The following is a 14,350-nucleotide window of genomic DNA, read 5'->3' as shown; positions in this document are numbered from 1 at the left end:
TAATGCAAAAGGTTAGAACAAACAGTCTTACCACAAATTCAACCCAAACTCTGGGTCAGATATGGTGGATGACACCTTTGTAATCATTAAAAACACAGAAATAGAGAACACACACCGGATCATCAACGCCACACTCTCAGGAATCCAATTCACTACAGAGGAAGAAAAGGACAACCACCTCCCATTCCTAGATGTGATGGTACAGAGAACATCGAACGGAGAATTCAGCACAAAGATATACAGGAAAGCCTCACACAGACCAAGTCCTGAACTACGAAAGCAACCACCCCAACACACAAAGTTGCAGCATCAAGACACTATTCAAAAGGGCCACAACACACTGCAGCACACCAGAACTGCAAAAAGAGGAACAAGAACACCTATACAAGGTATTCGCCAAAAACGGATACCCGTGCAATTTCATCAACAGATGCGTAAGGGAGAGACAATGGAACGAGGACATGCCACAACCCAAAGGACTAGCAACACTACCATACATCAGGAGCATTTCCGAACCGACAGCCAGACTACTGCAACCACTAGGACTCATAACAGCACACAAACCAACAGCCACTCTCAGACAACAACTCACCAGAATGAAGGACCTGATAGCCAGCATGAGCAAAACCAATGTACTGTACAAAATCCCATGCAAGGACTGCACAAAACACTACATAGGACAAACAGGAAGACAGCTAACGATCCGCATCCATGAACACCAACTAGCCACGAAACGACACGGCACGCAGATGACAAGCAAAATGAATTCGACTGGGACAACACTACTATTATAAGGCAAGCCAAACAGAGAACAGCCAGGGAATTCCTAGAGGCATGGCACTCTTCCACAGATTCTAACAAATGCATCGACCTGGACCCAATATACCGGCCACTGCAGCGGACAACTGGAACTGACAACTGGAAGCGGCAGAGACAAACCACTATAAATGCCGGAGGAAACATCACAGAAGCACTTCACAGGAGGCTCCCAAGCACTGAGGGCCTAGACAGGGGACGAAACGTTTGCAACACAAATTCCCAGCTCGGCAAACAGAACCACAACAACGAGCACCCGAGCTACAAATCTTCTCCCAAACTTTGAAGTAGTAGGATATGTTTGAACTGTATAAACACCAGTTATGCTACAAGTAGAATATAACAGCTATCATACTGCAGAAAGGACGACAGATATATATAGATGTTGCCATGACAGAAAAACTTTACTTATGAGGAATGTTTAGATGGGGTGGTATTGTTTTATTTGAAATATTCAACAAACAAGGTTGAAAAGAGCTTTAAATTGGCAATAACATTGTCTGGGACCAGAGTGGATGGATTAGACCTATTGCTCTTAGCAGAGAGATCAACAGTAAAGGGCATAAATTAACATAATTGGTAGAGGGATGTTAAGAAATGAATTCATCCAAATAACATTAGGGTCTGGAACTCTCTCTTTCAGGTGGGCAAGGCAGAAATTATCACATTTAGAAACCACATGGACATGTACTCAAAGAGCCTAACCTACTGGAAAGTGGTATTAGGCTGTACAGGTCTTAGACAAATTGGCACTACCATGGAGATAAATGACTTTACTGTCTTGCTGCAAATTTTTATGGTGTTTTGATTCAAACACTTTCACTGATAAAGAAATAATTTCCTTTTGGGTGGAAAAAAAATGGAATTATTCCGTTTCTTCACTGCCCAGTTGTGTAATGTTTTCCTTTCTAATTGAATTGTGTCAGTTGATGAAACAATACTTTTGATTAAAACTGTAAATATCTTCAAATAACAACATCCTTGAAACATTCCATCAGACCACAGTAAAGTCTTCCCCTTTCCCAAAGTAAAGAACTTTGTTTTTCTCAACCTTTCTTCTAGGTCAGTATACATTCAAGTGATTAGGTGGATGAATCTATTAATTACATCCATAATCCTGAGGTTTTGAAAAAAAATCCTAATTATTGACTCTGAAAGGCTTCTTTGCGCTTTATAAATCTATATTCCTACTGGCCCTTTCTTTTGAGATGAATTTTATAAATGCAGTTGTACAGAGAGCCTAGTTAATGTTCAAAGCTGATTATAAGAACTGTAATCCTCATAGTAATGTGTATAATTGTAATAGTGTCTTATTAAGTGTTCTAAAATGAAAGCAAATACTTTGGGAAGGTTACAAACTGTGAAAATTACTCTTTTACAAGTGACCAATTTCTAAAGATTATTTAAGGTTTTTTGATGCTCCCAATTTATAATTTCTCAAACAGAAGCACTTTGTACAAGGTTTAATTTATGATACAAGATATGGTACCTGTGTGATAAATGAGCTGGATTAGTGTTAATTTTTTTTAAACATCTTGTAACAAAAATTGAAGAAAGCACTTTTCTATGTATTTGATTACAACCAAATCTGTAACTATTCCTTGAGACTTCTAAATATCCTGCTGTACAACATGGCAGGATAAATTCTAGAAATTAAGAAAATATTTTAAGGGCTTCATGTTGGCAAATTTTAATCAGAACAGTCAGTCATTCAAAGCATCTAAGAATTTTCTAGGTTTTTAATTTAAATGCTAGCCTCTCTCCTCCCTCCCTTTGGCTATTGCCCAGGCTCTAGCTGCATTCCCCAAAGGAGTTCACATCTTCATCAGTAATTAAAACTCAGTAGCCTTTAAACTACGTGCCTTTTTAAAATATTCAGTACATCTTAAAGTATTTTAGTTTTAAAATGCAAAAAAATTAAAAGTTACAAGATAATTCCTAAAATTCACTTTATCAAATGAAGCACTCAAAATAATTCATTAAAATTCCATCACCAGGGATACTTCATTTGCAATTGCAAAGATGATAAGCCATGAAATCTGACAGCATCAATCGTGACCAATGAGCAAGCACCAAGATTTGTTTTCCTTTGGCTAAAATGAGCATAACATGAAACACCATATTGCCATTTAGTTGCACGGCCTAAGTCAAAACAGAGCAATGTCAGATTAGGGTAAATGTGCAAGGAAATTTCTCAGTAGTGGAAGGATCAGATCTACTTCAAAAAAAAGACAGTTGACCAAATACTTGCATAGATTATTTCATGACTACTTTCAAAATTGTTTGGTTGTACTTCTAAAACACAGTTACCACTAGTACGCAGTATCTACATGCATTTTGATAACATCTTCCTTATTTTCTGACAAGGAGAATAATATACAAAATCAATTAGTAATCCTGATGCACTATTTGGACACATACCACAATACAGTTGGTTCTATTATAACACATGTTTCTTCAATGCAAATTGGCTTTAACGTCATCTAAGAATTCATACTGTTATTTGTAGTATGCAAACTTTCCTTGACTGCATTGGCTATAATGCGATTCAGACCTCACTAGTTTAAATGACGTGGCTATTGCCCGATTTTCTTATTGAGATTACAGGAGAATGGAGCTATTGTGCTACATCAGAACCAACTGTACTGCTCACAACTCATGAGAAAAATGAACTTCTATTGAAGACTTTCAAACTTAAAATCTATTAAAAGTCAAATTATTTGCTGTTTCCAATATAAACACTACATTCAAGGATTGCATGGACTGTACTGGAGAAGTTAGAAAACAGAACAGAAAAGTATGGCTATTTGGTTAACTTTCTGGGAAGGACTGGAGTGATGGCGCAGTGGAGAAAGTCACAAGATAGACAAATTCAGCATTTGCCTTTAGTGAGAGGCCGAGTGTGTTGACAAGACATGGATAAAACATCTAGTGTTTTAATTTTCATACTTGAAAGCCATTTGCACCAAATGAGCTAAGACATCCTGTGCATCCAGCGTGATTCTACTCAGGTCTCTGTCCTGTTTGATGAAGTTGAGAAGTTCTGATGCATTTGCCATCCAGAAGGCAAGTGCACCTGCAATATTCTTCTGCTTCTGTAATGAAGAAAAATAATGTAATTCTCAAGGACTTCTTTCATTTTACATGATCAGTCTTAAATGCAACCCCTGACCGCATGAGCCAGGCTAGGCAATGTTAAACAAGGCTGACAAAAAGAACAGGGCCACAGACATCAAGCAAGAGAACTTGGGCTGAATCTGTACATCACCACAGAAAAGTGCATCAAGCAGATAAAATGAAATGCCAACACAGTTGTGCAGTCAAGTTTTAGTGCTGCATGTTCCAATTGCTAAATGAGTGTTATGTACCGTTCAGTCCAGCTGCTGGATTTGTTGTTTCTGATATGGAGAAGCATGAGAAACTGAGCTAAGCTGACTGCTGGGAACAGATCCCAGCAACATGTCCTACCTGTTCATACTGTGCTATATCCTGCAGAAAAGGGAAGAGGAATCAGGCAAAATAGAGAAAAAATAACAGTCACGATGTACACAAATAATGATTAATACAATGCAAAACACTGCATAAAATTAAACTTAATTATGAAACTACAGAGACAGCAACTCAAAACACAAGCCATCTGAACTGCAAGGATCTAGAAACAAACTTTCTTAATTTGTATCTTCAGATGCCACTTGTAGTGAGGTAGCTTCCCCACCCAAGGCACTTGGTGGGACAGAAGGGCAAGAAAGAAAATATTTGAATTGTTGTATTTAAAGGAAAAAGAGATTTTTGCTATTTGATAGACATAAAAATACATTTATTCATTTTGATGTTCAGCCGTTTGTTTTGCATCAGGGCCTAGCTTCTCAGTGAATTAAATCCAACAGAAAAGTGCAGGCAGAATTAACATTAATATTTTAAAAGACTTGTAGAAAGCAATCAAATTTCTTTCAGTATAGGCCATTTGCTTGTTATAATCTAAGTCTCATCTGGAAAATAGAAATTATTTAGGTGAGATTTAGAAATCTTGTGTGGCTCAACAAGAAATGAGAGAATATGAACAGTGACACAAGGGTACACTACCCCCAATACTTCCCTTCTGTCTTTCTCTAGGGTCACAGCAATTTTTATGCTTCAAAATGGGGTCACAGTGGAAAAAAGTTCTGGCAAAACACCCAAATTTTGCAACAAAAAAAATGAACACATTTACTTTAGAAAGAGTGAAAAAGCATACCTACAGAGGATAACATCAGATGTATAGCACAAAAACAGGTCAGTCAGTTGAAGTAGTGCACGCCTGCGTTATAGTCCATTTGAGTTTCCAATCAACATTCCTCATCTAAATTTGCCATCTTATTCCCTTTTCCCTTCCCTGTCTAGTCCAACATCAAGTAAATCTATATTATTCGCTTCAACTGTTCCCAGGAACCAAGTCTTTGGGTGAATGAGCTCTTTCTGCATTCCCTATTGGACTACTGTACTGATGGCCTGCATGCATTTTATCAAAACCTTTGATCTTTTGAAGACCTTTACTAGGTCAACCAAAGGAAAAGAAATCCAGAGTTTGTCATTCCTTTCCTGATATTGTTTACTGACAGATTTATTATCTCATCCTTCGAAGGCTTCTCTTCAACCTCCCTGGAGCCTCTCTCTTTCGGATTATGCGAAAACCCAAAATCAAACATTACTTGAAGCATGGTATAATTAAGGTTTAATGTAAATTCCTGCCTTTTCATTCTTTGTTCTAGAAATAAAGATGTTTTTTATTTGCTTCATCTTGGCTTTGTGATCAGTAGCAGATATTCTGATATTTGATACATTTATATTCCAAAGTCTTTCATCCCATCTAGACATGCACTTCCAAGTAAAGTGAACTCCCTTATTCTACCTATTAAAACATACTCACTAGCATTTAAATATGTTGAACTTGAATTTGCCAGTTATTTATCAATCATCGTTTACAGTTGTCCCACGTTTATCAGGACAATGGCAGGAATTTATTTACCTGAGAAGCATGTTACACAAAACATAAAAAATCTATTACCTAAAGTTGAATTGATAGGAAAGGGTAAAAATGTTCCCATTGGCTGAAAGAACCCAAATTTGAGGTAAACAACAAATGACACAAGGGAAAACCAAATTTTTAAAAAAGCAGTGATTAGGATAGAAAATGGAATCCAAATATATAATGGAAGTAGATTCAATCACTGTTTTCAAAAGAAAATTGTATAATTATCTGAGGGCAAAAATTGCAGGGATTTGGCAAAAGGTGGAACAGTGGGATCACATTAATTGGTCTTGCAGAGAACTGGTACAGATATGGAAAGCTAAATATGTTACAACCATTTTATAATTAATTGAAATCGGGTGGCTTTGCTGAATAGTCACAGCATGATAATGAACAAAGAGATGGGTGTGTGTATATGGCAGGTTTTTAAACCAATCAAAATTGAATAATTTTGCTTTATATATAGAAAATGCTAATTTTATATTCATCATCAAAATTACATAAATTTAGGACTTCAAGATTTAATTTGAAATTTCCATTTAAAACAAAACTGCTATTTACAAAGTGGTACAACTAATGCAAAAACATAGGAACAACACATTAGCTGAGTTTTAAATTCAGTAATAATGGCAGAAAAAAAACAAGCAAAAACACAAAAAGTTTGCTTTTCCTAAAACCACCTACAGAAACAAGAATTACTATTTATAGTGTTCAACTTACCTGACCTAAAACTAGGACACTACTTAACAAAATATTTAAAAAGGCATATTTCATTTCACTGTGCCTTCTGAGAGACCTCAAGTAATAGATCAGCTGGACCTATTTTCCTCCATCTCAAAGATATAAGCTTGACTCAACTGATTTTTTTGCTGCCTTTACTGTCAAGATAATATTAATCAGTTCACGTTTGTTGCCAACAGCAAGTCAACGATCCTAATAACTGCGAAGTTTGACATATCCATAAAACATACATCTGAAAACGATTCAAGCAGTGACCATCAAAACTCACCTGAATAACTCCTTCCATCATGCTAACCATCTTGTTAACTATTGCAATAACTTTATGAGTACGCTCAGAAGGACTCATATCAGGTCGGTACTGGCTAGACAGGACATATCGACAAGTCATGTAGAGTACATATGTCGGAGACAGCTTGAAATGGACAGTAGAACTATTGGTGTAGTTAACAACTGCAGACAGGAAGGAGTCTTCAGCTGTAAAATAAAAATAATTAGTTCTTACCTTAACTAACACAGTATCATTCTAAATAAAATGTTGCATTATATTCAATTCATTCAAAGTAGTTACCCAAGTGCTTAAAAAGGAACAAATTTACATTAGTTAACCATTAAATCCCCAGGATCTCTTGGAGGTGCTTCAAAGCCAATAACCAAGATACCTTTGCAGTCAGCTTTGCAACATGACTGTTCATTTTCACACAGCAAGATCCCACTAACAGCAAGAAAGACTGCATAATCAGTAATGATGTTTGGGGGTGGGGGTGGGGGGGGGGAGAGAGATACATATCACAAAAGGACTCCTCAGCCACCTAATCTGAAGTGGGATCTTATATGTTCTCTTGGTAGGGAATACCAAGTTTAATGTGAAAGACCTCCAACAGCATATCACTTCCTCTATACAATTGTACCAGTGTATATTATGCTCAAACTTGAGAAGTGGAACTTGAATCCATGTCTCAAGAGAAGTATGCTACCAGTGGATCAAGGTTGACAAAATAAAATTGCTTAATTCAAGTGGACACAATAGATATTTTATACATATATTGTAGTTACTTACAGCTCTCTCGAAATTCTATTGTTGCTGGCAGAGTCAACTCATGACCTTGTACATCTTGTGGTCTGCAAAGTAATAGTAGATTTTCATCAAACCAAATAATGTCTACATGTTTGATCACACTTAACAGATACTGACCTCCAGTGGTCATGCAACTGCAGAATTATGGAGTATTTTTAAGCCCAAATTATGAATAAATCAAAGATTATATAACAAATAAAATTTAATTTCAATAAATATCACTGCTAAGGTTTTCAGCTTCTACACCTACTGGGAAGTTTCTCATGGCACTAGAGTATTAAAAACTGGATTTACTATGCTTTGATTGTATTGCTTTTTCAAACCTACAGTGCACACCCTCTGAGCCAACTATTGTTAAAAATATAACACAAACATCCATTTATACAGGAATCTCAAAGTAAAACGTTACACCTATTATCACTTTTCTTTAATTAAAAAGAGTGAACCTGAAAATCAGCACCTGGATCAAAAAAAAGACACGTTAACGCTTTGGGGTAGACCCTTCACTGCTTCTGGAAAATAAGTGGCCCATTAATCAATATTCAAAAAAACAAAGGGGCAAGTTGGGAACGCAGTGGACAGAATAGAACATGAATGCAGAGACCAGTTACAAAAGGTATTTAGAGTTTATAGATGAGCAAACTTTTCAAAAAATAGCAAGAGATGAAACCCAGTGAATAAGGAAAGTGGTTGTTAGAACAAAAGGCAGAAAGTAATTAAGGCATAGGACAGACTTAAAAACAAACTGAATAAGAAGTTAGAAAAGAACAATGAAAAATGTTGGCAAGTTACAATGCTTTTTCAATGCAGATAATGAGTGGTACAAATTGGTAACTCTTAATGTTGGTCTAAGGATGATAGAATGATATCCAATTGAAACAGTATATGGAGTCTATGCTCTCATGTGATCCAAAACAAATGATGACCATATATGATAAAAACATTAATGAAAAAATGTTTAATAGATTTTTAAAATTTAAATTCAAAATTTAAGACACTTTACATTTAAGTCATGCTCTTAACAGTAAGAACAATAAAAGATGTCTGAAAGCAATTTGTAGGGATATCAGACAATACATTGTTGTGATCCATCAGTTTTGAAAACATGAGTTTAGATCTAAGGAAGCAGAGGTTAATAGTGGAAGGATGCTTGTTAGACTGGAGGCCTATGACTAGTGGAGTGCCTCAGGAGTTGATGCTGGGCCCATTACTGTTTGTTATCAATATCAATGATTTGAATGAGAATGTACAATGCATGATTAGTAAGTTTGCAGATGATACCGAGATAGGAGGTATCATGGACAGTGAGGAAGGTTATCAGAAATTGATCAGCTGGGAAGTGGGCCGAGAAATGGCAAATGGGATTTAATATAGATAAGTATGAGTTCCTGCATTTTGGAAAATCAAAGTCACACAGTGAATGGTAGGGCCTTAAGGAGGGTAGTGGAACAGACAGACCTTGGAGTTCAGGTGCATAGTTCTCTCAAAGTGGAATCGCAGGTAGACTGGGCGATGAATGCAGCTATTGGTACACTGGCCTTCAATCAGGGCACTGGGTATAGAAATTGGGAAGTTATGCTACAGTTGTACAGGATGTTGGTGAGGCCGTACGTGGGACTATTGTTTTCAGTTTTGGTCACCTTGCTATAGGAAGTTATTAACCTGGAAAAATAAGAGTGCAGAAGAAATTTACAAGAATGTTGCCAGCACTCAATGGGCTGAGTTATATGGAGAGGCTGGACAAGACAGGACTGTTTTCTTTAGAGCACAGGAGATTGAGGGGAGAATCTTATAGAAATGCATAAGATCATAAGAGGCGTGGATAGGATGAATGCACACCATCTTTTTCCCCACAGGTGGGGAATCAAGGACTAGACAGCATCAGGTTAGAGGGGAAAGAATAAAAGGGAATCTGAGGGCAATTTCTTTTACACAGAGAGCGGTACGCATGTGGTAAAGAGCTGCCAATGGAAATGATTGAGGAGAGTACACTAAAAACACTTAAAAAGGCATCTGGACAAAACACGGATAGGAAAGGTTTAGAAGGATATGGCCCAAGTGCAGGGAAATGGGGTTAGCGTGGATGTCCATTTTGGTGGGCACGGACCAGTTTGAGGATTAGTGGTGCAGGAAAAGCACAGCAGTTCAGGCAGCATCCAAGAAGCAGTAAAATCAACGTTTCGGGCTAAAGCCCTTCACCAGGAATACAGGCAGAGTGCCTGAAGGGTGGAGAGATAAGTGAGAGGAGGGTGGGGGTGGGGAGAAAGTAGCATAGAGTCAGTGGGAGAGGGACTCCCTGAGATTCTTGTAGAGAGAGGAGGAAAACTTCTTCAAGGCAGGCAACGTCTTCAAGGCAAGCAACATGAATTCGACTGGGACAACACTACTATTACAGGACAAGCCAAACAGAGAACAGCCAGGGAATTCCTAGAGGAATTCCTAGGGAATTCAATCAATAAGCACATTGACCTGGACCCAATATACCAGCCACTGCAACGGACAGCTGGAACTGACAAGCGGAAGCGGCAGATTCAAACCACTACAAATGCCGGAGGAAAGATTACAGAAGCACTTCACAGGAGGCTCCCAAGCACTGAGAATGTCACCTAGACAGGGGACGAAATGTCTGCAACACAAATTCCCAGCTTGGCGAACAGAACCACAACAGTGTAGGAAGCAGGCTACTTATAGACTCTACTTTAAATTACTAAAGAACACCTATATTACTCAGGAGTTCATAAAACAAATGATGGGCTAAAACAATTCTCCAGTCTTTAGGTAGGCAAGACGAGAAAATTCTTTGCACCTTTAGATAAGCTATGAATTGAATTTTTTTTCAGGTCAAACAATTGTCTTGGATGATGTCATAGTTATAAATAATCTTCATTATAGGTGTCAAATAAACATTACAAACATCAGCTACGCAGCCTCAAAGTTGAGTCCAGAGAACTGTTGTAAATGCTTCAATACGTATACAATATGTACAGAACTACATTTGTTGGGTTATGTAGAGACTGCAGCAGCATCCAGGTACAATCTAATGCAATAAGCCTCTGACAAAGGTTGAATGTGCCCTGATTTTGATGCACATATAAAAGCTGAAATGTCTTCAGTACATTTTAGGTGAAGCAATGTAGTATTGAAGTACGGCCATGTACTGGAACTCAATATTTACATTGCTCAGAAATCAACTTTTCATCCAAGGAATGAGTTTCGTGAACCTCTGTCATCATCTTTGCAGGCAAGTATATCCTTCATTAAGCAAAAGGAGCACCACAGCAAAATTGTAGATAGCATTTTAGGTGTAGCCATTGAAAGCCTTCTCTAAATTAAGGCAATCATAATTTTATTTTCCAAATCCTTCACATTAAGGTTTAACATAACATTTGCCCAATTGTTTACTGTGCGCAAAACTAGAGTTATTTGGTCTCACCACAGATACAACAGATACTCTGTTCAGACTTTTTACACAATTTTAACATATATTTGACAAAAGTCAAACAAAGTTCATGCTTCGGTGTCATAAAATAAATCTCCTTTTAACCAAGGCTTTGCTTTAAGTTTGCAATGTTCGAAATGTTGTGGAGCCAGGAGTACTTTTGTTGTATGACAAACCTACAACTTGTAATGCTAGAAAATTATAAATTGCAAAATCGAATGCTTACGTAATCTTTATTTACTACAATGTTTAATTTCTTTTGGTCAATTAGGTGTCTGATGCTTGGTAACTTCAGTTTATTTTCCAATTCCACTGAGTGACAAATTTACACATTTCCACATGAACAGCACATTCTTTGTTGGAACATCTCCTAGTGAGGATGAGATACTCCAAGATCCAAAAATGCTCTGCTAAAGCTCAATTAATTAAAACATAGCAGCTTAAAATATCTCAACAGTTAACCATCCATATGCTTCACAAGCAAGAACACATGGTTACATGTGAAATGGAGCCTATCCCTTCTCAACACCACTACTTCATTAAGACAGCTTCAAACGGTCTTGAAACAGTTAAAGGTGGATAAATCCCTGGGACCTGATCAGGAGTACCCGAGAACTCTGTGGGAAGCTAGAGAAGTGATTGCTGGGCCACTTGCTGAAATATTTGTATCATCGATAGTCACAGGTGAGGTGCTGGAAGACTGGAGGTGGTGCTACTGTTTACGAAGGGTGGTAAGGACAAATCAGGGAACTCTAGACCAGTGAGCCTGACCTCAGTGGTGGGCAAGTTGTTGGAGGGAATCCTGAGGAACAGGATGTACATGTATTTGGAAAGGCAAGGGCTGATTAGGGATAGTCAACATGGCTTTGTGCATGGGAAATCATGTCTCACAAACTTGATTGAGTTTTCTGAAGTCACAAAGAGGATTGATGAGGGCAGAGTGGTAGATGAGAGCTATATGGACCAGTAAGGTGTTCGACAAGGTTCCCCATGGGAGACTAATTAGCAAGGTTAGATCTTATGGAATTCAGGGAGAACTAGCCATTTGGATACAGAACTGGCTCAAGGGTGGTGGTGGAGGGTTGTTTTTCAGACTGGAGGCCTGTGACCAGTGGAGCACCACAAGAATCGGTGCTGGGCTCTATACTCTTTGTCATTTACATAAATGATTTGGATGCGAGCATAAGGGGTACAGTTAGTAAGTTTGCAGATGACACCAAAATTGGAGGTGTAGTGGACAGCAAAGAGGGTTACCTCAAATTACAACAGGATCAGATGGGCCAATGGGCTGAAAAATGGCAGATGGAGTTTAAATCAGATAAATGCGAGGTGCTGCATTTTGGGAAAGCAAATCTTAGCAGGACTTATACACTTCGTGGTAAGGTCCGAGGGAGAATTGCTGAACAGAGACCTTGGAGTGCAGGTTCATAGCTCCTTGAAAGTGGAGTCGTACGTAGATAGGATAGTGAAGGCGACATTTGGGATGCTTTCCTTTATTGGTCAAAGTATTGAGTACAGGAGTTGGGAGGTCATGTTGCGGCTGTACAGGACATTGATTAGGCCACTGATGGAATATTGCGTGCAATTCCGGTCTCCTTCCTATCGGAAAGGATGTTGTGAAACTTGAAAGGGTTTAGAAAAGATTTACAAGGATGTTGCCATGATTGGAGGATCTGGGAGCGGCTGAACAGGCTGGGGCTGTTTTCCCTGAAGCATCGGAGGCTGAGGGGTGACCTTACAGAGGTTTACAAAATTATGAGGGGCATGGATAGGATATATAGGCAAAGTCTTTTCCCTGTGGTCGGGGAGTCCAGAACTAGAGGGCATAGGTTTAGGGTGAGAGGGGAAAGATATAAAAGAGACGTAAGGGGCAACTTTTTCTCGCAGAGGATGGTACGTGTATAGAATCAGCTGCCAGAGGAAGTGGAGGAGGCTGGTACAATTGCAACATTTAAGAGGCATTTGGATGGGTCTATGAATAGGAAGGTTTTGCAGGGATATGAGCCGGGTGCTGGCAGGTGGGACTAGATTGGATTGGGATATCTGATCGGCATGGATGGGTTGGACTGAAGGGTCTGTTTCCATGCTGTGCATCTCTATGATTCTGACTAGTTTGATGACTGTCAAAACTAAGCACCTTTATTGTTTCACAAGTCGGTCCCACATAACAGCACCCAATAAATCGCAGAAGATGCTAATTGGATGGGACTGGACAGTTTCAGAATTTCCACCTCCTCTTTACCACAAAGGTGCAATCTTTTTACACGCTCATCCCCCATCAAGAAAATCACAGGGCTCTCCATTTCTTGGAAAAAAGGCCTGAACCACTCCCATGCACCATCATCGCCTGCGGCATGGCTGAGCTCATCCTCACTCTCAGCAACTTCTCCTTTGACCCTTCTCACTCATCAGGTCAAAGGGATGGTCATGGATACCCCCAATTATCCATGTTTCTATGTAGGGTAGGTGGAACACTGTTCCAGTCTTATTCCAGCCACAAGCACAACACTTTTTCTGGTATATCTATGATACCATCAGCACTGCTTCCCTCTTTCATCCCAAATTGGAAAGGTTGATCAATTTCACTTTTAATTTCCACTCTCTCATCTCCTGACTCCTCCCTTCCCTTCCTCAATATCTGATTCCATCTAGATGTAGGTTTGCTTGCTGAGCTGAAAGGTTCATTTTCAGACATTTCATCACCATACTAGATAACATCTTCAGTGAGCCTCCAGTTGAAGCACTGGTACTGTAACCCAATTTCTATTTAAGTGTCTGGGTTTCCTTGGGCTGGTGACTTCATTTCTTGTGGTGACATCATTTCATATGATGTCATTCCTTTTTTTTAAGGGAATGGTAGATGGGATCCAAGTCAATGCGTTTGTTGATAGAGTACCAATTGGAATGCCATGCTTCTGGGTATTCTCGTACGTGTCTCTGTTTGGCTTGTCCCAGGATGGATGTATTGTCTCAGTTGAAGAAATGTAATCTTCATCCGTATGTAAGGATACTAGTGAGAGAGGGTCATGTCGTCTTGTGGCTAGTTGATGTTCATGTATCCTATTGGCTAGTTTTCTGCCTGTTTGTCCAATGTAGTTTTTGTTACAGTTCTTGCAAGGTATTTTGTAGATGGCATTAGTTTTGCTTGTTATCTTTACAGGGTGTTTCAAGTTCATTATCTGCTGTTTTAGTGTGTTGGTGGGTTTTTGGGCTACCATAAAGCCAAGGGGTCGAAGTAGTCTGGCAGTATTTCCAAGGTGTCTTTGATGTA

General features: G+C 38.7%; 1 protein-coding gene across 6 annotated transcripts in view; it reads right to left on the bottom strand.

The window, feature by feature from the left end:
* The window catches only part of afdna (afadin, adherens junction formation factor a), a 224,583-nt gene that overhangs the window by 75,702 nt on the left and 134,531 nt on the right, over nt 1-14,350 (bottom strand). For 3 of the 6 annotated variants that reach the window (XM_060831656.1, XM_060831652.1, XM_060831654.1), the window contains exons 13-16: nt 7,623-7,684; nt 6,834-7,039; nt 4,285-4,305; nt 3,766-3,911 (exon numbers count right to left, since the gene is read on the bottom strand). In XM_060831656.1, the coding sequence (XP_060687639.1) occupies nt 3,766-3,911; nt 4,285-4,305; nt 6,834-7,039; nt 7,623-7,684 (435 nt within the window). The remainder of the gene's footprint in view (nt 1-3,765; nt 3,912-4,284; nt 4,306-6,833; nt 7,040-7,622; nt 7,685-14,350) is intronic. The other 3 variants (XM_060831653.1, XM_060831655.1, XM_060831657.1) reach the window with 1 other exon arrangement.

Source organism: Hemiscyllium ocellatum, chromosome 10 (assembly GCF_020745735.1).
Source record: "Hemiscyllium ocellatum isolate sHemOce1 chromosome 10, sHemOce1.pat.X.cur, whole genome shotgun sequence".
Taxonomy (NCBI): Eukaryota; Metazoa; Chordata; class Chondrichthyes; order Orectolobiformes; family Hemiscylliidae; genus Hemiscyllium; species Hemiscyllium ocellatum.
Note: the sequence above shows the minus strand (reverse complement) of the source record. Positions and strands in the feature narration are given on the sequence as shown.